This window comes from Lampetra planeri, chromosome 49 (genome assembly GCF_965212315.1).
Source record: "Lampetra planeri chromosome 49, kcLamPlan1.2.h2, whole genome shotgun sequence".
In the NCBI taxonomy this organism is placed as follows: Eukaryota; Metazoa; Chordata; class Hyperoartia; order Petromyzontiformes; family Petromyzontidae; genus Lampetra; species Lampetra planeri.
In genome coordinates this window covers 1373372-1400304 of record NC_136155.1, presented here as the reverse complement: position 1 = coordinate 1400304, position 26933 = coordinate 1373372, and the positions used below count along the sequence as shown (strand labels likewise).

Genomic DNA, 26933 nt, shown 5'->3' with positions numbered 1-26933 from the left:
CGTGTTTTATTTCCACAACCAAATTATATTTTTTGTTCAAAATCGATACATCCTGATCTTGTTTGCTTCTTTATTTCGTAATTTTGACCCTAATCTGCCTTCAATCATTGTCCGAGGTGTACACGTTCCGCTTCGCGGGATTCAAATTCTCCGCTGGGAATCAAAGGTGGGGGTTTGATTATTTAAGAGCATTTCAGATAGAGTTGCTCAGCTGATATTAAGGGTTCTCAAGTCACTACAAGTTAAACATGTGTCAAATATATGCCCCAGCAACAAACCACTGCAGCGTGTAATTAGTCCGCATGCATTGTTAATCTCGGCAAAGGCAAACCGCGTCTTAAAAATGGAGACTTCAATGAAAAATGTCAGAAAAAATAATTAGCGGTGTCGGTGTCACTGGAGAGGAGAGTGGTGAGATACAGGATCTATTCGAATTCAGACAGCCGGCGCGTGAAGGCAACGAACACGTGCCTCAAATTATATTGATCAGGAAAACGGGGTGTGGAGGAGCCACAATATAGAAGCACTGAAACTCCGATTGACGTATACTCTTAGTTCTTTCGGTAAAGTCACGTAGGTAAAAAATTGAAATACAAATTTATAAAAACGACGTTTCGGAGTCAACACAAGCTTCCGTCTTCAGGTGACAGATAGGTGAAATTCCTCCCCGTAGAAGGTATTAATTCTATATTTTAAGCTTTCGTGACTGTAAGGATTCATACTCTTAGTTCTTTTAACGTCGTTAACCATTATGAACACCACTGTCTGATTCGCGTCTCCTCAACCCCACGCCTCTCAGCCTCCGCCACCGCCACCACCACCACCACCTACCCTGTACACGAAATGTGCCGGTATTTTGCTGATTATTATTTTGTTATAGTGTACTGTATCTGATCGCACCCTGCGAAATTTGTGCAAAAGTTTACCGCTGTACACTTGTGCTGAGCACAGTGTTGATAGTAGTTTAATGTAACGTCGTGGGTACGTCGAGGATGAAGGCGCGTGCGTGAACACAGCCCGTCACCCGCGTCCTCTCCCTGGTCGTCCTTGAGCTCCCGTCGACGAATTCGTTTTGGTCGACGTCGTTCCGACGATATTCCTCGTCGCGCCTTTCCGGAACGTAACCCCGACGCAAAGCGAGGGGGTAGCTCTATCCTGGGAATATTCCACACTTGGCAAGAGACGCTGACTGGCCGCTCCGATGCCAGTAAACACGTCAACGTCGCCAACGCTGCTTACAGAAATACGCAGAAAGCAGTTTATGTTGAAATTCGAGCTTAGGATGCAGGAGAATTCATCCTGAGAGACAGAGTAAAATCCCCGGAGAGACACATTTCACGACACGGATGTCACTGCTATGAGCGTTGAAATAACTGTGACAGTAGGAACCCGATACAGATTTTTGGAATAACCTTAAAAAAAAGAAAAATGCAAGCCCTAATGCGAAATTTCGCGCGATAATAGAATCGTTTTTTTATTGATCCTAAAACCACGAGGAGTGGTGTCACAATTGTTTGCATGAAGGCATTTTAAACACCCAAATATGTCCTTAAATAATCTAACATTTTTATTTTTAGAAACCAAAACTCCGTCACTATATCCTGCTCAAACGACCATTGATGCAAGTGCCCACCTTCGCTTTACAGCCCAGATCCAGCGATGTAGATTCCACATTCCCATGGCAGGGGCGAGTATATTCATAGGACAACCACCGTTGACTTCCCCACATAGTGGTACTAATTTTAGTGACCACACAGTGACGATGGGGTGAGTTAACCCCTCAACCAGGATTTGAACTTGCAACCTTCCGACTGGGAGCCGTTTAAGTCTATGGCAGAGCCACCTGGCCAGCTTAACTTACAACTCGCCGAGAGGAATTCTCACAGTCATCTGTCAAGATGACGGGGAAAACTCGTCGGGCAGAAGAGCGGTGCGGTGCAGCCTGGAAACACAAACGAGCAAGAGCGATGACGCACGGACACGGAAGTTGTTCCAGACAGATGCACAGAGAAACAAGGTGGTGTCCGAAAAGACGCGATTAAGAAAAGGTAGAGAGAGGTCAATTAGAATGGAAAATGTCAAAGCACACGAAACAAAGCAAAAAAAAATCAAGCACACTATAACATTGTAAAACATATTCTTAGGTTTTTTCGGAAAAGTCACGTAGGTAAAACATTAAAATTAATAAAAGTAAAATAAAATAAAAATCACGACGTTTCGGAGGCAACACAAGCTTCCGTCTTCAGGTGGAACAATGTTACTCTTCAGCTTTCTGTCCGACAGCCCAGTACACAGTGTGTATCCTCAAGATAAGAGCTGTTCGGTTTTTTTCTGCGTTGTGTCTTCCTTTAAAGAGAAAACAAAAAGCAGATAGATAGCACCTTCTTTTAAACCGTGAAAGCTTATCAATCAATCTCAAGCAACTGCTGCACAAAGCAGGGTTCCACGACCCACAGCAAAGACGCTGAATCGGCGAGGCACTGAGGTCGTAAACCACGGCATGGTCAGCTAGGAGATGTTAACTCCCTTGCCTGGTATACAGGAGGTCGTGGGTTCGATACCGGACCCCTGATGCCTGCTGTATATTTGGAGTTTGCGGCGTCTCCCTTCCCACGCTCGCGTGGATTTTTCGAATCACCGTCACGCATTTAAAAGTATTTGGCTGCTATAAATTTCCACGTGATAAGCCACTTCGTTGTTATTTTGTGGCCAGGTCTCTCTGAATTATAGCTACATAGCTCAGTGGGCCTTACCTGGTCAAATAAAACCAGTTGGTTAATAGTTAGCAATCCAGAGGTCCCTGTCCGTGGTTCGATTCCATCTCCTGGTGTAGCAGTTAAAACATCGGTGCAAGATTACCACTTCACCATCACCCATTCCCTTCCTCTTCAGAATCAGAATATGTATTCATACGGGAGCAATCCGATGAGCTGTAAAGCTCTTTTTCATAGATGTCCAGTTGGGGTGGGTCAGAATGTTGCCAAAGCAGGAATTCACAACCCACACCAATTGATGAATCTTCCCTCCCTCCGCCCCACCACTCCATCCCGTCCCTCCCCTATAGCCCTTCCGTGACCCCTGTGTGACCCCTGTGTGCCCTCTGTTGTTAATGGTCACTCATTCCTCGACGCTTGCACGCCCGTTGCCATTTAAATCGCTCTTTTATTGTTATCGCTTTTTAAACAGCATAAACCGCCTTGAGCTAAAGCGTTCTATAAATATAATAAGTAATATAAAACATTTTTAAACACGCTTTAATGAAACGTACCGTACTAGTAATGGAAGAACTCCAGGAAGTGGCCCCGAAGCTCGCCATGACGTAAGGGACCGTTGTGATTTACAGCCAACGTCAGTTGAGCATGGACAATTAGACCCAAGCCGAAACATAATATATAAAAAAGAATGTTTGAAAAAAATATTTTTTTAATTTATTGTCATCAGTATGACATAAGTATACCAAGTTTGCAGTCGATACCACATTGGGAAGTGGGTAAAAATTTAGTTACAAGATTTGAGGATAAAACAGACAGAGTGAGTTAATAAAAAGCGTGTAAAAAAAATAGGATAAGATTCGTTTTTTAAATGTCCGCCCCCTGCGGTTCTATTCACACAGCTGTGTAAATGGGTGTCGCGACAGTTCCTCAACCGGCAGCTCACGTGTGGTCGTGGGGTCAGGTGTGGCCCCGCCTCTTCTCACACGTCCGGTCAGAGTGGAAGAGTAGGCCAAAATAGAACTCTACGAAAGGGTAAGAAATGTGGAAGTAACTTGCAATAGAATGTGGCAGCAGAGCGTTAAAGATTTAAAGAAGAGCAGAAGTTGCTTTGGTAGGACATGTGGCGAATGGAGGTGGTGAGGTGATTGAGGCAGGCATTGCAGTAGAATCCGGAGGTTGATGACGAAGGGGAAGACTCAAAGTCAGATGGTGATATGTATGCAGAACTTATTTCGCATCGTACGTAGCCAACCGTGCGAATCGTAGGTGCGGGGGAAGAACAACAACAAAACATTTACAACAGTTCTGAAGAAATTAGTTCTCAATAAAGAAATGCGTGGCCATGGGACTGTAAGAACGGTCCTTGAAGGGTGTTGCCCACTCTGTAATCAGGCATAAACGTGGATGACGGAGTGGACCCTGGTGGGCAGGTGTGGACTGTGAGACGGTCATGTGACCTGGCAGAAGGAAGGAAGGGAGCAATGCTGACGTGTGGGGGCTTCAACAGGCTTTGGCCGCGGGTGACCTCTTGACCTTCAATAATCCCTTCGCATTTAGGAGGAACTCGCAGTAAATCGCCTTTGAACCAGACGGCCAGAGCCAGCACGGAGGGGTGGGGGGGGGGGATCTGTAAGCCACCTGAATAAACAGACGGCGCGCCGCTTAGCGGCCGCCTCTGTGGGCCCTCCGGCACAGGTGGGGGCACTTGCGCTGGCGGCTACAGGCCCACTGAACAAACTGTTTATCCTGAGAAGTCTGGGTGGTGGTTGAGGTGGGCCCTTGCACGCGGGACAGCTGCATGTGTCGGAGACACTGAGTCGGCAACGATGAGGTTCTGGGTTCAAGCCCCGGGTCTGGTTGTATCCTGTGGAACTCATTATTATTCATAATAATGAGAATATGATAATTGTTTTTTACCCTTTTATCTGGCAACAAAACTGACACCTTTTTTTTACTTACCCCGAGCTCTCATACTCTGATGGTGCGCCTTTTGGCGTCATCTGGTCCAACCCATTTGAGACTAGGCTCTAAGGAAAGCTGTCTCGGGTGTGGACCAATCAACTTCAAGGACAGTGCATACATTATCAGAGTTAAGTTTTTTGTTTGCATTATGACTGCAGGTATTGTGGTCTATGCAAACATGACTCCTCGTAAAAAAAGGTGTCAGTTTTGTTGCCAGATTAAGGGTTAAAAAAACAATTATGATAATTTTTACTGGCAAATGAGGTACCAATGGTGGAATAATGAGAATAGTTATTATTAAGAACACCCAGGAAAGCCTCACCCAGTCTCGTGCCTCTTTTTCAGGAGGGTCCTGCCAATATTTTTTTTCAGTCAGGGGTGATTATCACTCCGTGTATTCCAAGCGAGATCACGAATAGATTTGTGAAACTCCAGAATCCCGGATGGGTTGCCGAGGGGCTCAGGGAAGTAGCAGTACTGCAAGTGGGTTCGCGATCGCACACATGCGGAACCTTTTGTAGCTGCTACCCGTTGTATGTGTGAGTTTTCTCTGGGCAACTTCTTAAAACGCCCCTGAAGATGAAAGTAGCCAAACACAGAAATGCAGGACTCTCTTAAACAAAAATATCCATCTGGTTCAAACGAGGCGTACACATGCAATTACATAGCAGTAGTATTACTACTATTAAGTGAGTGCACCGACTCAGCAAGGTGTTGAGCCCTGGGTCTGGGTGTATCTTTGGAGGCTCATAATGGCTGTGTCAGAGACATTGAGCCAGCGCTGCTGACATGTAAAAAATAAAATCTAAGCAGTCGTTAAAGTGATTTGCATAAGTTCACACAAGAAAATACAATACATGTACTTTAGATTAAAAGTGTTTAACAGTATATATACTGTTAAGAAATTCAGTTCATGAGAAGGCTTTGCCTACACGCATGTGGAAATTATAATCATTACCGAGTTACGGAAAGTGACCCATGAAGTTAAATGCACAATTTTGAGCTACAGAAACATTTGGGGAATTAAAATCTGAAAATAAATTTTGGCTTAGTTCCATGGCTGGGGTTGGGAAGCGCTGTTCTTTGCAGGAAAAATGCTTGATATTGAATTTATACAACCACACAAAGCTCACCCGTATAGCCTTTAACAAACTGTTGGGGCAAGTGCTGCTAGTGAGTAGCACCTATGAGGGCCGGCACGGCACAAGAGGGAGTGAGTGGCCAGCACCACGCCCGACCGCATTTTTCTCCCTAGTGGCGATGTTTACACACCGCACAATGTTCTCATTTGAGGCTGAGTCGACCTAGAGGAGGCCCAGAACCGGTTCTGATAATCGTCACTGGTGTTGACCATGAGTGGGAATCGAACTTGGGTCGCCAAGTTTGTAGCGTAGCGCGCGCTAACCGCTACACTACAACTCCCCATAATATATATGTGTGGATATACGCATATATGCTACATATATATATAGTACACACGAGCATATATAAGCAATGAGTAATGTATGCACCAGGATGGTACATATATACACGCTTTGTTGAAAGTGTACAACTCCTATTTAACAACATGACCCCGTGCCACTATTAATTCTCAACATGTGTGGCTTCTCCCGAGGACAATTAGACTCTGTTTTGCCTCAACACTGGGGCAGCTCCACGCATTTACAGCGCAGTCAAAGTCAATGAAATTTCCTGCTGCTCGAGTGAGCATCGAGGCATTGGTGCTCATCCCCTGTTTACAGCTCCAGAGCCCGTATCGGTCATTCCACTTTCTTGTGTCGGCGGGGGCGGAGGGTGAGCCTGGCCACAGGAGATGTCGCCGTTGACTTTCCCCGCAAAGCGGTGATAATTTTGTCGACCCCCGGCAGTGATGATGTGCCGAGTGACCCTCTCCTCCCGGCGAGGGATCGAACTCGCGAACTTTGCGATGGCGAGAGCGACTGCTCGACGACTCGACCGCCGGATTACTCCTCGGCGTGGCAAGATGCAGCCGGGGATAGGAGGGGGCTATGATGGGTGGCGCGCGTGGGCACGGTGGAGGAGAGGAGGTCACCGAGATGGGGCAATTGCAGTGGCGGCACCGAGAGGAAGGGCGACCGCAGAGGAGATCTAAAAGCCGCCATGGCGATGATGGTGGGAGGCTGCGAGAGTGGACGTCGGGGGGTGGCTGGGGGTGATGAAACAGCTCGAGAATGTAGCAGAGGGAAGGGAGCAAGCAATGGCGACGTGTATGTCAGAGGCAGCAGTGGGAACTTGCATGGACGACCTCTGCACCCCGACAGAGTCACCGGAGGGTGACCGATGCAGAAGGGTTGTATGAGTAACGTGGTATAATCTCACCTTTGGCCTTTCAAAAGCGCATTGATGTAAGAGTCAGACTCCTTATTCATCCTGGTGAAATCCGATGAGCTATGAAGCTCTTTTTCACAGATGCCCAGAAGGGGCGGGTCAGAAAGTCACAACAACAAACAGCACAACAACAACAACACGATACGAGTTCAAAAAGAAGGAAAGGTAAGCAAATAACTACAAATAAATAAACAAATAAAGCTGATAAAGTATATAAGTTTCAATGCAACGTGTAACACGATTGCCGAATACGTTTTATTATTACTTTATTCAAAAGAACGTGCGTTTCATTTGAAGCTTTGTGAATGAGAAAAAAACATTGAACTTTTAAAGCGACGTACCATCTAGCCGTTGTAGCGAAGTGTGGCCTCGCATGAACCCCAAGCCGTCAATGCAATCATTTACACATTTTAACTGGATTTGCAATAATAACAATAACCGCTTAATGTAAGAGTCAGAACCCGCTTCTTCTTCAGGTGAAGAAGACCGCTTGTGTTGCGATCAAAACATCATGGTTTTTTTGCTTTTAATTTAGATTTTAGTTTTCTACGTGACTTTGCCGAAATAACCAAGAATATGAATTCCTGCAGTCACGAAAGTTTTAAGTCTAAATGTCCCCGCAAATTACTCAATTCGCAGCATACACACACAGCAGCAGCAGCAGCAATCATCGCCCCCCTACTGGCAGACGAATGCCCCGGGTTCACTCTTGTAAATGAGACTCATCCTGGTCGCGTTCTCACCGCCTTGTGAATCTCAATCAACCTGAATCCTCCTCCACGTCTTTGTGCACGGTGCAGCGAGGCGCGCGGTGGCCTGCGAACATGGCAGCGCTTTAGTAAGGTGATCGGAAGAATGCAATTACCTCTCAACGCGACGCGCAGGGTTACATTACGCGCAAACGCCTGGGGCGACGTGGGATGAAACGCCGAATCATGATTGCCCCGACTAATTACTTCGTTAATGGTCTCGCCCACGCCGCTGGTAGGAATAATGACGCTGGGTTAGCGACCGCCCGCTACGAGCGATGCGCGAGAGAATGCGTGGCGCCAACCCAACGTCGCACAGCGGCAACTGCGCAATCTGCGTTCTTTGCGAATTCACAACTTTGTTTCCATCAGAGGCGACCTTGGATTCATGTGCAGCGATCGCACTCCGGGCCGCGTTATTTCCCCCTTGCCCCGTGCACGTAACAGTTGATCACCATCACCCCGGGTGCATCCTTGAACTCCTCTCGGTCTCAGAGTAGCTTGGGCCCGTGTGCTGGCCGCGCGCGGTTTGGCTTTCGCGGGGAGACATCTGCGCTTTTGCTCAGTGCAGCCCGTTGTGTGTGAATGCGGTTGAATTACGGGCAGGGCACGTTCGCCCGCACGTGCGCGCGTACACACGCACGCGCTGCGAACTGGAAGACCCGAAGCCAGATGGCTGCGGTGATGAGAGTTTTACACTTGACCTTGGAGGTCAGGTGCCGACCGTGCCGTTGAGCGTTTCCGACAGAAGGAAGCGAGCGTTGGGCAAGGTGTGCTGGCATCGGTGGTATTTTGGCCGTGATGACCTCTTGACCTCGGTATTGAACGTGTCGTTTTAGTGGGGGGTTTTATAAGCGGAATATCTCCGTGTTGTTCTTATTATTATTGAGCCGCAGTAACTCCACGCATCATTAAACTTTTAGCACTTGGAAATATGGACAATGAATGGAATGAAAGCAGCAGGGCTTGTCTGACATTCAAAATCCTCCATCTGGCTTCCATGTGAAAGCCGTCGTGTCCCAATAACGTGCGTTTGATCTCCCACTTCTCAAAGCTCCCTTGTGGAGATAAAGATCCCCCAGTGGAGAATTGAATCTGTGACTGTAGATTCTAATGAAGTAATTCGTATTCAAGGATCTCATTCTATTCGAACAAATATAATTTACTTCTTCTATCGAAAGTTTTATTCCCGATTGCGCTCCGTCAAAGTAAGACCTCTCAAATTATTTTCTTTCTATTAGTGACGGTCACAAGACAGCAGTGCATCATCACCTTGCGTTAGAAGACAACCCTGGAAGGCGATGCTGCGGAACCACTCCAACAGCCGAGATATCTACACTTGGCGGCGCGCCTCTTCATGCACCCCCTATGGCGTGACAATCGGAACCAAAAAAAAATCATGAATCCTCACGGACGCAACGTGACAACTGAGTGACGAACCAAATCCAACACCGTCGTTTTATTTCGTTGAAACCATATTGCTGAGCAGGTTTGAGACGATCAACTCGCAACGCTTGAGAACCACCTGACACCCAGCCATGCTGGAAACTCGTCACTGTCTGAGCCCTTCCGAACCCCCTTGACCTGTCGACTTTGGTCCTGGGAATCAATTAATATTCTCCTCCCAAGGATGTTCCAAACGACTCGCTGTCTTGTCTCCGTGTCTCCGTTGCTTCTTTACGTTAATTTCAACACCGATTGTCAAACTTGGCACATAACGTGTCGTCATTAATATTCTTAAGCTGTCTTAAGAAGAAGAAGACCAAGAACAAGAATGTATGCAAACGAGAAAGCACATAAACTCGATTTATTTGATCAGGGTTCGACTCGAAAAGTTTGTCTCAATAGAAATGAAAAATAATTGCCAGCTGTTTATCAATCTCCTGCTGGATCTAGACCTCCCATGCAGTGTGTAAGTCGTGGACGTTGTTTGAGCATACGTCACCTCATTGGTCAGATGCCCCTTACTGGACATCTGTTGAAAAGAGCTTCATAGCTCATCGGATTCCTCCTCCTGCGAGTCTAAATACAAGATTCTGATTCTGAAAGTGGGTCAGGGGCCGCCAGGAATGGTTCGGATATCACTCGCCGATGTGAGCCTTGCCCAGGCATCAAACTCAGATGTCCAGGTTCATAGTGGCAGTGTGCTAACGACTGCGCCAACACTCCTTCCCTTGGGTATCTGAGACTGATCGGGTGTTCTCAGCCGTCAGGAATTGATGCTGTCAGGCAATTCGCCAACCACTGCGTGAAGAAAACCCTCGATGTTCTTGGTTCTTTCGGTAAAGTCACGTAGAAGGGAAATAATAAAATAATAAAAATAAAACATATTAAAATAATTCTCACGACGCAGGGATTCATCTTCTTGGTTCTTTCGGAAAAGTCACGTAGAAGGGAAGTAATAAAATAATAAAAATAAAACATAATAAAATAATTCTCAAGCAGCCGTCCTCAGGTGAAGACCAGGTCTGTCGGGGAGACAGACCTGGTTTTCACCTGAGGACGGCTGCTTGCGTTGTAGCCGAAACGTCGTGAGAATTATTTTATTATGTTTTATTTGTATAATTGTATCACTTCCCTTCTACGTGACTTTTCCGAAAAAACCAAGAAGATTAATCCCTGCAGTCACGAAAGCTTTAAATCGAAATAAACCCCTCGATGTTAAATGAGATTCATGATGTTATTTGGCATATTGATGATTGGCTGAGTCAACCACTGACCATGATGAACACTCGGTGACGGGCGATTCCTGACGACCGTTCTTCCGTCAGCCCCGAACTGACCGGCGTGGTGAAGTATGGTCAAACAACCCCCGTGGCCAACCTACACGGCGTGTGGAGGCTTTCATCCGTTCAGCAGTAGATTGACGAAGGGCTGTGACAGCAGTCATTATTATTCTTCTTCTTGTTACAAAGTTTGTTTTAGTGAGCAATTTGGCACACCTAGTGAGCGTCGGGGAGATGGATTGCCCATGAAGGCGATTATGCAGTTGAACGTTTGTGTTCCTCTCCATGAACCGAGATTCATTGCGAAGGTGGGATTTATTCTTGAAACGCGGCACACAACTCCGGGCCAAAGTAAACCTGACCCACGTCCCCTTTAAAACTTCGCCGTCTGTTATTGGAAAAATGTGTAATATACGACGTTAAACACACACACATACACGACAACGTATCCGCCCGTATAGCCTTAACCGACTGTTGGGGCGAGTGCTGTTAGCGAGCAGAGCCCATAAAGGCCGGTACGGTACACGAGGGTGCTGCAGAATCTAGCAACACCGCACTCTCCAACACCGCCAGCCGAGTTCGAGCCCAGACCGTGTCTGTAGTCAGCGGTGAGCGCTATCTGAACCAGCCCTGACCCTCCACTTCACCATCGCTGCACTGACCAGCGTGGTGAAGCATAGCCAGACAGCTCCGATGCCTGGAATAGGGAGGAGTTCTTCATCCAGAATTAGACGGAATAAACGTCTGTAGATAATCATTATTTTATTATTATTCACACACACGATAGCCACACCAACTGAGCAAAATAATTAAATATCAGCCACGCCGCCCAGAGAGAAATGGCTGAAGGCTCACGTGGGCGGGTTGAAATTAGGTCGGGCCTCTGCTTGGAAGCTGTGGCTGGGGAGGCTGCAGCCCAATCGCCCGCGGAGGGCCGGGAGGCTCAAAGGACCCGCGTTGTCGCACCGAGAGAACGGCTCCACGTGTCCCCCCCCTTGGCCCCAGCGCCAAACGGGTGTCCGGCGTCGCCCGGTGGCACGCACGACGCACGACGGACGACGCACCCTTCCGTTTAGAGCCCTAGAAGTAAACTCCAACTCCCGCCCCTCCCCCGCCATGAAGCCGGATTGCTTTTACATAGAGCCAAGTTTGGTAAACTTGGGGGGGGGGGGGGAGCGGTGGCGCAGCGGTTAGCACACTTCACTACGAACCCTGACGACCCGTCGCTTAGTACCCGACCACGACTGTCGTCAGTGGCGTGCCGCTACCGGGATTGATCCTCAGCCCTCTATTCAAAAACTAAACAAACCTCGGTTTTTGTTAGTTTAGGTTTTTTTAGTTTACCAGGTAAGGCTCATTGAGCTAGTATGCAGGAGGACCCACGTCCTCATCGCAATGAAATAAATCACCCCTCCTTCCCATATTTGTCTCCGCGGATTGAACAAAAAAAATACACGCACTTTCCACACAACCCGTCGGCGGGCACGGGCTTCTGGGAGCGAATCTTAGCAGCAAGATTGGTTCACAAACAAGCAAAACTCACGACTGCTCGAACGCTGTGCTGCGGTGTTGACTGGCGTTTAACTGGGACCCCGCTGGCTTTGCTCGCAATTCCAAGCACGCGAGATGAATTCTCTTCGAGGGGGTCAGCTCAGCCCATCGTCCCTGGAGCGTCGAAAAATCCGGTGCCTATGGAAGGACTTGTCGCCCATCACGAGCATGCGGAATTTCCACCGCCGGCTCTGGCAGGGCCGTACACGGGAGGTCGATCGCCGGTGTGGCTACAATTCTCACCTTGAGCAGAAGGAAATCGCTGTCACTTTGACCGTCGACTCGAACGAGTCTCCGTGGGTAGGGAAAGTTGTTAACAAAAAAAAATTGGGGCGCCACGGTGGCGAGATGTTAACTATCTCGCGTGGTACGCAAGGAGGTCATGGGTTCAACCCTGACTCTGACACCTGTATATGTGGAGTCTGCGTGTCTCTCTCCCTGTGGTCGCGTGGATTTTTTTCTGGGTCCTCTAGGTTTTCCGTCCACGTTTAGAATAAACGTGTGTTTATCGTATCTGCTGCTATAAATATCCGCGTGATAAGCCACTGCGTTGAGCTATCGCTTGCGGCAAAAGTCGCTTCTGACAAAGAACTGCAGAGTTCAGTGGGGCCTTACCTGGTAAAATAAATAACAGGTGTTAAGGTGTTCATACAGAAAACAAATACCTATTGAGTGGCATCAAGTCTGCATTAACCACACGTACTTGTGGCAAAACACGCAAACAAACGTGCTCTGATAATTTTCTTACATTGTGTTTGTAAAGGACAAAAACAGTTTATCGTTTAAATCCGACAGTGCAACCATCGTTTTAGTTTCTGATATAAAAAAACACATGCACACACGCACGCTCGTACACGCACGCTCGCACACACGCACACGCGTTCGCACACACGCGCACACACGCACGCTCGCACACACACGCACGCACACGCGCACACGCCGGCACAGGCGCACAACGGCGAGAGGCCGCCGCGCTTGGCCACGTGGCACTCGAGCCGGACAGCGGCCCCCACGTTGTTTCCATCTTGGCGATGACCGCCGCCGCCGCCGTCGTCGTCACGGCGGTGACGGAATGCGTGGCACGGCCCCCCCCCTCCTCCTCCTCCTCGCCCTGGGGAGCGCTGCGCCTTGCGGGGATGGAGAATGCGAAAAGCGAACAAAAAAAGAACCGCACGCTCACATGTGGTGGCCATTCGCTGCGCCGCTCTGCTATGTATTAATGAAGACGTGCCAAAGTTATTGTTGTTAATTCATTAGTATCGCCCCAACGCCTTCTTTCGCACTTCCGATTAGCACGGTTGGCTACGTACGGTGCGAAAAAAGTTCGACATGCATGCGCACACGTAAGGTAGAGAGAGGCGCAGCCTCGCGACTGCTCGATCACGCCACGGTAGAGGGTGTTTTTGGCCTACTCTTCCACGCTGTGCCAGACGTCTAGGAAGATGTGGGAGCCACCCACGCTTTACCCGGCCGAACGCGACCTGCCGATCGAGCGGCTGCACTGTCCCTGTGCACGATGCCCAGTGGACAGATTGTCGGTGGTGGGTGTTGAGAAACTCGCACCGTTCACCCATTGCCCCGTGGCAGCATTCCTGAATATATTAAAAGTTAAATGTTTTTAATATTATTTCAGGGAATGCTGGGAGTTTGTGTCGATTAAAAAGAGTTGCAGCACTTCGCGTTTTTTGTCCTGTGTCACCGTGGCAGAGCGCTTGACCCATCATCCTCCCTGGAGTCGATAAAAGGTCTACCACGTTGTGAGAAGCCAACAAGTGGCTGGGCATTGTGGGATTTCCTTCCGCATCTCAGGTGGTGCTGGCACGAGATGGCGATGTAGTAAGATGACAGAGGAGATAGAGATACGAGATGGAGTGAGATGACAGAGAAGATAGAGACACGAGATGGAGTGAGATGACAGAGAAGATAGAGACACGAGAAGGAGTGAGATGACAGAGAAGATAGAGACACGAGATGGAGTGAGATGACAGAGGAGATAGAGACGAGAGATGGAGTGAGATGACAGAGGAGATAGAGACGAGAGATGGAGTGAGATAATCCCAATTACTCAACTGGGATTAAACACAGACAGCAGTAAATCATCGCCCCCTCCCTGTGAAACGACTGCAGGCTGTGTCTGATAATCACAGCAGCGGCTTCCTTCGTGATCTTCTTCCTTCATGATCTCCTTGCAGCTATAAGATCGTCTCCTATTATCATTATTTTTTTAAATCTAAGAGGAGACGTAGTGAGAAGAGAGAAGCGAGACGCAGACACGATTAAGGCGACACGAGGTTATTATTCCTTGTTTGTGTTGATTACTCTTCATTGTTATTTGAATTCGGCCTGACATTCGATGCACCCATATCGTTTTTTGTACACCACGTCCCCTTGAGCTACTTGGGGATCTTCATCTTTTGCTTGCTTTACTTTGGCCCAGCCTCAGCCAGTGGCCACCACACAGTCCTCGCTCCAGCGAGGGCGACCACTCAGAACAGCGGTGACATGAAGAGATGTCAGCCTGGAAAGGGGAAGACACGCACGCACGTACGGTGAACTTCTTTCGCGCCGTACGTAGCCCCCAACCGCGTTAATCGGTGGTGCGAAGGACACATTCGGAGACCGCGGAGTACTGTTTATTTATCGTAAGTAAAAAAACAACCGACAAAAATCTCCACGACAAAAGCGGCCAACTAAAAATGAAAATCGTGGCTGCAGAGAAATCTTGGAGAAGGAGAGACGGTGCCATGTAATCATGTTTTCTTAGGCGAGCCACGGTGACCTTTTTGTCCCTAACGAGTCACGCTCGCAACAATTGAGTGATTATATCAGTGGGTGGGTGGTCTCGAGCGTTGTGTTTCCATGACCACTGGGAACGGTGCTGTTACCGGTCCGCGGAATCGTCCGTTAGTTCGAAGGCTTTTGCCTCGACCCTGGTTATCAATGACGCCACTCACACGTACATAAAAAAAACTATTACGTTCAATTGCGTGTGTTTAGTTTGGGGTCCTTGGCTACAAACATCTAGCAGTTCACCAGCTTTGGTTCAAACGAGCCTGACAACTGATGAGACACTGAATGTTGGAGAGTTTGCTTGTGGTTGAACCAAGGCTGTTGAAATAGTGCACTCCCAGAAGGCCATGTGGCTGATGCCATGTGCAGAACAAACTTTTGCTTTAAAACGTGGAGGGGTGGATCTGTGAGGTGGGAGCAGTTGCGGCCGATTTGTTTCGTCGCTTTTAATCATCTCTCCAGCAACGCTAGGCAATGGCTATTTTATATGTACAGTATGTTGAAATTCTTTCACACCGTACGTACCCAACCGTGCTAACCGGAGGTGCGGGAAATCATATTAGTTTGGCTCGCTGTGTGTGAGCGCACGTTTCACTGTGCTTTCTCGTGGCGTTGTTGTTGTTGCAACAACCAAAGGGCGGAGGGGTGACGATCACAGCAACGGGCGGAGCGCCGAGCGGCTAAAAAACCGCGAGGTGACACAGTAGAGAGCGCAGGGGGTGCATCTGCATGGGAGCCGCGGGTGGGAGTCGCGAGTGGGAGCCGTGGGTGGGAGCCGTGGGTGGGAGCCATGTGTCCTCATGGTGTGAGTGGGAGCCGTGGGTGGGAGCCGTGTGTCCCATGATGTGTGGGAGCCGTGAGTGGGAGCTGTGGGTGGGAGCCATGTGTCCACATGATGTGTGGGAGCCGTGAGTGGGAGCTGTGGGTGGGAGCCATGTGTCCCCATGATGTGTGGGAGCCGCGGGTGGGAGTCGCGAGTGGGAGCCATGGGTGGGAGCCGTGGGTGGGAGCCGTGTGTCCCATGATGTGTGGGAGCCGTGAGTGGGAGCTGTGGGTTGGAGCCATGTGTCCCCATGATGTGTGGGAGCCGTGAGTGGGAGCTGTGGGTGGGAGCCATGTGTCCCCATGATGTGTGGGAGCCGCGGGTGGGAGTCGCGAGTGGGAGCCATGGGTGGGAGCCGTGGGTGGGAGCCATGTGTCCTCATGGTGTGAGTGGGAGCCGTGGGTGGGAGCCATGTGTGCCTATGGCCGTCTTCTCTCGTGGAACCCCTGTGTGGGGTGGATTCTCTATGCGGGCTTCAGGAACCTACTACATCCTCCTCTGTTTACATACTGGTACAGTCGTCACCCTACTTCTGTTTGATGTTTACGTACCTTGATTGTAACTGCGCTGCTATGAGCAGTCTATAATTAACGTGCGATTTTTATTTTATTTCATGTGACAGTTGCTCTGGTTTCTATTTTCTTCAATGCTCTACCCTTATTTATTTGTTTTTTTTTTCCGTTGTCATTTTGGTGATCCAAGGTCACTCTTGCAAATGAGACTCCTATCCTGGTCAATTGAGCTCTCACCCGGTCACACAAAATCAACTTGAACTTTGACCTTGGGCTGGAGGGGTCGAGTGAGCGAGCTGCCCATTCTACCCGAGTCAACGCCACAGCCAGTGGTGGCCCAAAAACATATCTATTTGAGATTTTAAACGAATGCATCGTACCGACTGCAGTGGACCGCTATTATGTGCATCAAGTCTTCGGCAGTCCCTCGGGGTTCCAGGATGACTTCCATCAGATTTGGTGATGGCTCTTGAGCTGGCAGAGGAGTCCAATTCTGGATCTGCAGATGTTTGGGCATTGAGGGTGCCATGAAATCACAGATGGAAGTGGAAATCCGCAGTGGCGGGTTGGCTTCCTTTTCCTTTCTTTTTTTGGCGGAGATCCGCATCAACTATATTTTATTTACCAAGCTGAGAAGTCAAGAGACCAGGATGAGTCTCGTTTTCAACAGTGACCTGGGGCCTTAGTCTGTCAGTAGGGGGCGGTGATCGCTGCTGTGTGTATACTCCCAAATGAATGATTTGCGCGTCATTTCCCAGCGTGCAAAATGTAGACCCTGATGCTGACACGCAATGGCCTTCTCTTGTAAATGACATCAGGGAATTGTTTTAAACGCCTGATGCGAAACAGATGGCGCATAAGATTATGAAGGTTAATGCACCCACCGCGGTATTTTAATCGGGGTGGCCGCTGGATTGGAACCCGTGCAAACTTCTGCAACAAGCGGTTGGATGCACTACCGCTGGGCCACGTCACCACCCATGTGACTGCTTCGAGGTCATTTGAGAGATGCTTAGCACATTTCAGGAGGGTTACATGGGCTCCAAAGATCATGTTTATGAAAATAAAAAGTTTCGTTTTGCTTTTTTTTCTATTCAAGTTTCGGCTCTTCAGTAACAATAAACGTTACATTTAAGAAGTAGGTTTTCACAATTCATGATAGATTTTGGGCTTAAGCTGAATTTAGGCCATCCACCACCCAACACAACCCAAACAAATGAAGTTGTCACGTGGCGTCCAGGCGTTTAACGACGCATCAACGATTATTGCTGCGGCTCTCTCACCGGTCAGTTGAAGAAGAATCCTCGTGACCAGATTTAGGGGCGATGGTAATGTGCAACGTTGCGCCTGGAACTGCGCCAAGCCTCTGCGGTGAAAGGGCGGAAGACCAAAGTGATCATCAACTCCTGAGGTTTGGCCAGATCACTACGCAAGCAAACTCAAAACGATCGATCATGCATCTAAAGTAATGCCGAGCAAGGGGGTTGGTTGCACATGAGGCAGGATGAGCCACTTGGCTGAGCTATTGTTTGTGGCCAGGTCGCATCTGAAAAATAAGCTAATGGCTCAGTGGGCTTCACTTGCTAAACCAATATATGGTTTAGCTTTATTTGTTTATTGATTTGCTTTCTTTTCCTATACTTTGTGCTCTTATCGTGTTCTCGCATTGTTTGTTGTTCTGGCGTTGTGACCCACCTCTACTGGACATCTGTGAAAAAGAGCTTCATAGCTCATCGGATTCCTCCTGGTGGTGGTGGGGAGTGGGGGGGGAGAGGAGGGAGGTGGAGGGGGGGGGCAGAAGATGAGAGCAAAGAGGGCGAGGGGATTGGGAAGAAGAAGACGCGAGACGGGCGTTGAGCAAGGTGTGCGTAACGAGGAAAGGGATTCGATCAGGAGGGAGTTAATAAAATGGAAATCATCTTGTAAGATACGTCGCCCACTAGGACAAAGAGCATGGCCAAGCCTGTCCATGATTAATGGATGAAGAGGTAAAAATAGCATAACCCATGGATACACTAAATGTTTTCTCAAATATATAAATATTATGAACATTCCCAATCGTTTGACTGTTATCTGTTATCTCCCCGAGATTCCTGCCCAGGGAAAGTGCAGTCCCTGGGTCACAGTGTGTGTGTGGGGGGGGGGGGTGAGAGTAGGTGTGTGGGAAGAGAGAGGGTGAGTGTGTGGGGGAGGAGATAGTGAGTATGTGGGGGAAGAGAGAGAGTGTGAGTATGTGGGGGAAGAGAGAGAGTGTGAGTATGTGGGGGAAGAGAGAGGGTTTAAGATCATGAGGCTGGTGCCCACATAGCAACAGACCCAGCATAGTGATGGGGACCTGAGCTGGTGGCCTAAATTCCACATTACTATGACTGGTCAAAGTCCTGAGGATGTGCATTTCACTCTACACGTGTCGTGTGTGGTGGGGTAAAGTGTGGGTACCCCCATCTCCTTCAAGAGGTGTGGCCAGCGTGGAATAGTAGGCCAAAACAACAAATATTAAAGCACGCCGCCGCCTTCTAGTGGAGGCCTTTATCCACCAGCGGTCACGTGAGCAAGGACTTGCATGGGCTGCGCCTTCACCTTCCCACTTTCACCTCTCTCAAACGCGGCGCTGCCTTCCTCAATCGCCGTCAATGGGAGAGCCTCCAAGGGGGCCCTACCCAACTGCTGCTCGTTTGCGTTGTTTATTTTTGGTATTCCCAGGGCAGGCATTACTCAGGGACTTGACATTTCCGCTGGTGGCAATCTACTTCTCTGCTGCCCGAGTTGTGAGTCGCAAGGTTAAATGAGTCTCTCTGCTCAAACGAGCACAGGGCCCATTGATCTTGGCCATGAGACAATTTATTAGGAAATTCCACGTTGCACTGCCCGAGGAGCGGGTTTCTCCACCTAACAAAAAATATATAAAAAAACAACTCAACGTAAATCCATTTGTCAATCCACAGCTGGACGAATGCCTCTCAACTCCACGTTAATCATGGCTGTTGTGAACCTGAAGTCCATCAGAAATCACTCGTTGCTGATGCTAGCCACGGTAGTTAAATGGAACCTTTTGTCGCCCGTGTTCATCGCTGCAATGCGCTAACCGCTGTGCCACCTCTCCGCCCCTTGCAACTCCAGGATCACAATTTACCGTTCACCCAGGAAAGGGCTTACGAAGTCCACCAAATACTCGTTTTCAAAACAGTCTTGCTTTGCAGGATAGCTCTTTAAACTTTGCATTGGCATTGTTATTCAAACTTGTGAACTATTAAAACCAACATTTTCTTTTTTACATTTTCAGAATTAATCGATAAAAAAAATAAACCCGCTCCGCACGCTTACGTGTCAGCGAGACCATTATGCACGTTGCAAATTAGGCCCCTGGACGTAAAACAACTGACGTCAATTATTGTAAGATGCCGTTTTTCAAATAGAACCCCGGCTTTTGGGAGTTGACAGGTTTTTGCAGGAAATTGAGTGTGCAGTGCATATTTTTAAATCCACAACGGCTTCCAGATGTTACAAATTAAATTATTTTGTGATGTTTTCAGGATGTGTGTGTGTGTCGTGAAAACAATTAAGTCACCCGAAACGTCTCAAAAGTCACGTTCTTGTCCAAACAAATGTATGCCAGCGTTCCCAAAAGTGCTGCATCATCGTAATGACCAGAGACAAAATTGTCAGCTAACTTGTTGCAATTGTAATCCTATGCTGTGCTTGAATGCCGTATGTGCACCTCCGATTGGCACGGTTGGCTACGCACTGTGCGAAAGAAGTTCAACATATTATTTATTTGGCATGATTATAACATTTCCCAGCAGCCCCTGTAAATCCTCCCTTCCCATGTAACGCACTGGCTGCTATTGTACCAGCCGGTCTATCCAACAGCTGTAAACCCTCCCTTCCCATGTAACGTGCTGGCTATCGTCATATCAGCCGCTCTATGCAGCCCCTGCAAACGCTGAAGTATGGTCAAGCAATCTTCATATCCGACAGCATGGGGACGTCATCAACAAGCCACGTGTGTGTAGCAGGTATCTGTACAGATGGTGGCACTGTGGTTGGAGCACTTGGCTCACAATTGGCTTGAGAAGGTTGTGAGTTCATGTCCCAGTTTAGGGACGACTCAGACAATCATCATACTGGGGACGCTAAAATCAAGTACCGCTTTGTGCGATTTCAATATCCGTTGTCTTTGAGAGAGGCTGACTCTTGCCATGAGAATGTGGAATTTCAACCACTCTCTAGTGCTGCATGTTGCTATGAGAACCAGTCCGCTGTGTTTGCAGTGCTAGTGGTTGGGTGGGTGTGGCAATGTAAACGTGGGAGGGGCTGTCAGCTCACCACGTGACCTGCTTTAGTCTCCCAGTCTTTACGGAACATGGCATTGGTTTCGTTACGTGGCGTGCTGGGTTATCTTTTCTCGGAGGTTAAACATGGTATGTGTGATTACATTGTTAATTAATGATGATGAAAAATAAGTTGGTTTTATGGTGATTAGTTAATGATGGTGATTTTATGATAATGCACTTGTAAAAGCGCCAATACAGCACTCTACTTTTATAATGACGATAATGATTTGATTATGATCATAATATGGAAATTTAATTATATATTTCTGACATTGATGAAAATGGATTTATGACCATTTTAATGCTTGCATGACACTACAATAAGAATTATTAAATGACGATGGTTTATGGTCGTTATTAATTGTTGGTTTCGTGACAGTAATTCGGTGATGATGACGATGATGGTGGAGGTGTTTGTATAATGTTGTAATGATTTTCTAACAATCAATGACCGCATGATGCTGATCAGAGCTTTAGGATTTTCTTTTTTATTGCGACGGTGATAGGGGTTCTTAGGATCATCGTCTTTATGAGATAGCTGCTGTCCTGGGAATGTCGCAAGTCTTCCCGGGACATATATTTTACTGTCTTTTCTTGGATTTTCTGTTTGCACTCAGTCACATAGTCACTTTAAGATGTTTTTTGTTCATGTTTTTGTTTGTTGCAGTTGCACCCGATTCAAGAGCCGAATGGCTCACAGGGCTATACCTAATAAATGAACTTGAACTTGAATGTAAGACGATGCGATTACCTGGCAGCAGAGTGGTAACACTTGCAGTGCGTCACGGAAGAAAAAAAGGGCCTTAGATTCACTTCCCGACTCGGGGCATCTTTCCGTGAGGAGTTTGTAACGTCGTTCTCTTCGTGTTCTGCATAGGTTTCCTCCGGGTTAATTCCCCTTTTTTTTCTCCCATTGGCTACAAATAAAAGCCATACACACCTGCCATTGGCCAACATATTTTGATGCTGAAAAATTGCTTGCAAATTACTCAATTGGGAATACACACGGCAGCAATATATGCCCACTACTGTGACAACTTGCCAGCGAGGTGTATTTTCTCGGTTAAACTAGCATAAGCTATCGAAATAAAAATAGCTGCTTGTAACACTTCCTTCATCGGGTATCGTGAGATATTCTTCTCCCCACGAAACATCAGATTAATTTCTCAACCTCAGAGGTGGCGACCCTCCCGCGATGGTGACGACGACGACGACGACATTGTGAGAACGACGGCGGCGTAACGACGATGGCGATGCTCACGGCGACTGTGTTCCCCCGTGCCGCAGGGAGAGATCCAGCAGTTGATGATCGTACCGGACCACCGGGCAGCCCTGGACTACTGTGAACGCTACAGCCCGGACTGCGACACCCCCAGACAACGAGGAACGCAGTCACAGGACCCCGGCGAGCGAGGCGGAGAGGTGAGATCAACAGCCCCGTTTAAAAAAGTTCTCGACTTTTCCGTCATTTCCACCGCAGGTTTATCCCCCCCCTCCCCCCCGCTTCTCCTGATTGCGCGCGTGGCGTCACGTATGCAAGTACGTTGAACTTCTTTCGCACCGTATGTAGCCAACCGTGCTAATCGGAGATGCGTGGGAAGGATAACAAACTAAACACAAAAAGCAGTTCTAAAGAAATCAGTTTTCACTCTAGTTGATTTACAAGTGCGTAGCTCCAGCGAGTTCCTAATATCGGAAGGAAGAATATTCCAGACGACCGCAGAAGCGCATCTGAAAGCGTGTGATGTGGTAACCGTCTTTGTTCGATGGCGTAGCCAAGAGGATGACCACCGGAGGAGTTCGCGTGATGATGGTGTATGCTCCTTGACGAGATCAGCGAGGTGTTGTGATCCATTTGTCGCAAGCACTTTGTGTGTAATGAGTGCGACCTCTTAAATGTATTTGTTCGGCAACCGGAAGGCCTATGCATGGCCACGAGATGGAGAATCTACGTGGACATGAGCAGTGCAGCAATTTGTGTTAGAGAATGGCCCACAGAAGTGGATACTACAGAACGATGTCTGAGCAGCGGCACATCGAAGGGGTGGGTGGGATGGGAGTGATCAAACACCCCCACCTTGAAACCTAGAAAATCGGTGTTTGATTGATATTTACCAGAGAAAATGCATTGATTTTTGTTAATACGAATTTTTGATATATGGGCCAATTTAAAACGCTTGGAAAGTTTCTATATCCACCTCTACCTCTGAGATCTCTGGTCCATGGGAGAAAAACCTAAATTTTAATTTCTCAGAGCTTGGACGTTAGGCAAACTAAGTACAGAAACGATAATCTGATGAGTGTTTTCTTTCATTGGTGACGGTGATGACACCATCAGCTCGCGACACTTGAGGCCCTGGTTCAATCACAAGCAGCTGCCTGCGATTGAACCCAGGACCTCAGCAGTGCCGGATCAGCGCCCTGACCTCTGACCTCTGAGCCACCCGGCCACCTCAATATGCTCCCGTCGATAAGTAAAGCTGCCCCAATTATTAGGTCCGGGCAGAACACAAACGGCACCCTCCGCACACAAAGACGTTAGCTTCTCTTCTCGGTAATAATCTGGTAACCACCCGGTCATGTGTTTTCGTTTGTTGTCCGTCATGTGACTCGTGTGCTTGAAAATGACGCCACGTAATGCGTCCGGAATATTTGGCAAGCACGACAAAGTTTCCTCTCGTCGTAAAATTTAATCGCCCCCCCCCTCCCCAAACCCCACAGCTTAGTGCTGTGGGCGGCCGCTCTAATTGCCCACCCTTCACACCAGGCCTGCCCGTAAGATGTTTTCCCTCAGCGCAAGAGCAGCAGAGTCTATCAGAATCTTGAATTTAGACTCGAGGAGGAGGAATCCGATGAGCCATGAAGCTCTTTTTCACAGATGCCCAGCATGGGCACGGGGTCAGTCAGCAAAGTTACAACAACAAACAATGCAACAACAACAACGATAGGAATGCGAAATAGAAAAAAAGGTAAGCAAGTCACTAAATATAAATAAAAACAATAATATGTCCCATTTATCACGCTTGGCCAATGCATCAACAACAAAGCCAAACGGATCCAATACCTCTCCCTGAATGTGCCCTGCTACGTTTGGGCACGGGCGTTGTAGTTTTGCAAGGGTTTGATTCCCCTAGATCAGGGGTCGGCAACCAAAATAACAAGAAGAGCCATTTCTTTCCAATTCGGTACAAAATTCAGTATTTCAAGAGCCGCAATGCATCTGAGTACATACTGTACATACGTACATATTGTCAAGAAGCAGCCCGTAAAGAGCCGCATGCGGCTCCGGAGCCGTAGGTTGCCGACCCCTGCCCTAGATGAAGGTGCCTGCGGGCAAACGGTGTGACGAAGCCTCGTCTGCCGAGCTGGCTGATCCCCCGGGGACCATTTTGTCACTTTACAAAATGTGTTGTTGATAATTCAGAGGTAACTCGTTAACTTATTTTTATTAAGTTGTCCCCCCCTCACCCTCCTCCTTCCACCCCTCCTCTCTTCTACCCCGCGCCCGGCCGCCCCAGGCTTAATGGAATGCTTTCACCCTTTAGCCTGGATGACTTGACGGGGGGGTCCTCGCAAAACGTGCTTGCTCGCCTGTTTAATGTGCGCATCGTATCAACGGTACACTGCTACTCACGCCGTGTCGGCAGAATGTAACGTATTAATCTTCCCAGCTGCGGTGAGCTCAACTGAATGGGACGACAAATTTACCGTAACGACCGGTTTGTGTTTATCTGCGTCATTGATGAACGAGTCAACTCGTTGCAGCTTCACCGCCCGGATTCATCACAGTCGGGCTGCAACCTCGATTAAAACTTAGAAATCCCGGCAGCGACTCGCTCAGCGCTCCGACAAGGGATGTTGTAAGGCTCTCGTGAGATGCCCAAGATCCAGGGCTTGAAACCTGCCTGTCCAGGGCTTGAAACCTGCCTGTACAAGGCTTGAACTCTGCCTGTACAAGGCTTGAACACTGCCTGTCCAAGGCTTGAACCCTGCTTGTCCAGGGCTTGAATCCTGCCTGTCCAGGGCTTGAACCCTGCTTGTACAAGGCTTGAACCTTGCCTGCCCAGGGCTTGAACCCTGCCTGTCCAGGGCTTGAACCCGGCCTGTCCAGGGCTTGAACCTTGCCTGCCCAGGGCCTGAACTCTGCCTGGCCAGGGCTTGAACCCTGCCTGCCCAGGGCTTGAACCCTGCTGGTCCAAGGCTTGAACCCTGCCTGTCCAGGGATTGAACCCTGCCTGTCCAAGGCTTGAACCCTGCCTGTCGAGGGCTTGAACCCTGCCTGCCCAGGGCTTGAACTCTGCTTGTACAAGGCTTGAACCCTGCCTGTCCAGGGCTTGAACCCTGCTTGTACAAGGCTTGAACCCTGCCTGTCCAGGGCTTGAACCCTGCCTGTCCAGGGCTTGAACCATGCCTGTCCAGGGCTTGAACCCTGCCTGTACAAGGCTTGAACCCTGCCTGTCCAGGGCTTGAACCCTGCCTGTACAAGGCTTGAACCCTGCCTGTCCAGGGCTTGAACCCTGCCAGCCCCTGATATTTGTGTCTGTCGCCGTGTGTGTGCGTTATGGTACGCGTGCGCACGCCTTTGCCTTCACAGAATTACGAGGGGGAGCTGGAGTACGACTATGAATACACGGACGAGAATAAGGAAACGCCCACAGATGGATTCAAACCCGTGGTACGTTCACAACAGTTTGCATCATCGCGGTGAAGTGAATTACAATGTAAAACTCCACGTGCTTTATTTAAAAGTGTCATATATCCACCGGGGCGGATTTATTCACATCTCTCGGGACTCACGGAGATGTCCAAACTTTGGTGCCACCGAGAGCGCCGTCGTCACTTACGTCGCTAGTTTCACGATCATCCCGTCGGCTGCTGAGACTGCAATCGGACCAACTCTCGCCATCAGAAGGTCGCAAGCACATAGTCCAGTCAGGGATCGACGGGGTGGATAAAACGAGTAGCACTCTGGTGGTAAGGCAATCGTGGCAATCCTGGCCTCACCCATAACAGCGTGGAGATTCCAGCAACGTACATGTTGAACTTCTTTCACACCGTACATAGCCAACCCTTACTGACTTGAGCGCGAGGCCACGGGGGCGGTTTGCTTTGAGGAGTCGGTCGTTTCCAACTGTCGCCGTGTCCCCCTCGCAGGAGGGCAGCCCCGAGGATGAGAGCCCCACCGAGTACAAGACCGACGACGTGACGTTCGACCCCATCGTCACGGCAACCAGCGACCCCTGGTCCCCCGTGGTAACGCCGACTTGCTCGCTCACCTACTCGGCTATTCGCTCGCCCACTCTCTCACTCACTTCCTTGCCACTCACCCAATCACTCACTCACTCACTGGTCACCCATTCTGTATTTTCTTCCGTTTCAAGGCAGCGTCGTTGATGAATTTGTTGAGTTGTTGTTGATTGTCATTGATGCACCACTGCCAACGCAGCGGCAGCAGCATCACAAAGATAATTTACAACTTTGATACTGCTGCTGTTTGTTGTTGGCCTTTACTTAGCAACTTTGTGTTAACGATATATTTATAAAATCCACAATCACTTCAAATCACCATGCACTGGAGTCACCGCTGTGTTTGGCGTGTCACTCCTGGGCTTATCAGCAAACCTCAGTTCCGCAATCGCTAAGCCCACTACGTAATGTATATATGTTGAACTTCTTTCGCACCGTACGTAGCCAACTATGCTCATTAGAGGTGCAGCAAAAGGGCAACAAATTAAACACAAAATGGAGTTCCTAAGAAATGAGTTGTCAATTTAGATTTGAAAGTGCATAGCTGCCAGTGGCTTCCTGTTAGCGCGTGCACATCGCATGATGTGCCATCAAACCCGAGAGCCCTGGCCACCGTCTTTAGCCAGATGTTCGATCTCCGTTGTTCTGCTTGAACTACAACAACCACTGCAGCCATCCTTAATAAGTCCACCGCCAGCGTGGATCACGTGAGACTGGAAAAACCCGCGCCGGAGTTTGTAGCTTCCTCAACCTGGAGCCCACGGGATGCCACGGTGACTAGGAGATGTCAACGACCTCGCCTGCTGTCCAGGAGGTCGTGGGTTCGATCCCGACCCTGACGCCTGCTGTATATTTGGAGTTTGCATGTTCTCTCTCTCCGTGGTTGCGTGGATTCTTCTCCGGGTCCTCCGTTTTTTCTCCTCCACATTTAGAGCTATCAGGTCGCTTCTGAAAGAGAGCCATATAGCTCAGTGGGGCCTTACCTGGTCAAGTAAAAATTGGTTTCAGTGCAAAGTTTACGTGGGTTTTACCGAAGGCAGGGAAGTGACGCGGCTCACCGATGCCTCCCGCTGTCGTGAGCAGAAGAGCGACGACGAATACGCCACTGGTGAGGACACCTACGACTACGGAGGCAAGGGGTCGCCATCGACGCCGTTGTCTTCAAATAAAACAGGG

The 26933-nt window shown here is 48.7% G+C and overlaps 1 protein-coding gene across 2 annotated transcripts in view; it reads left to right on the top strand.

The window, feature by feature from the left end:
• LOC144734060 (uncharacterized) overlaps positions 1 to 26933 on the top strand; it is a 258027-nt gene that overhangs the window by 61175 nt on the left and 169919 nt on the right. For both annotated transcript variants that reach the window (XM_078616112.1, XM_078616111.1), the window contains exons 5-8: positions 21798 to 21932; positions 25105 to 25185; positions 25665 to 25763; positions 26841 to 26933. In XM_078616112.1, coding sequence (XP_078472238.1) covers positions 21798 to 21932; positions 25105 to 25185; positions 25665 to 25763; positions 26841 to 26933 — 408 coding nt within the window. The remainder of the gene's footprint in view (positions 1 to 21797; positions 21933 to 25104; positions 25186 to 25664; positions 25764 to 26840) is intronic.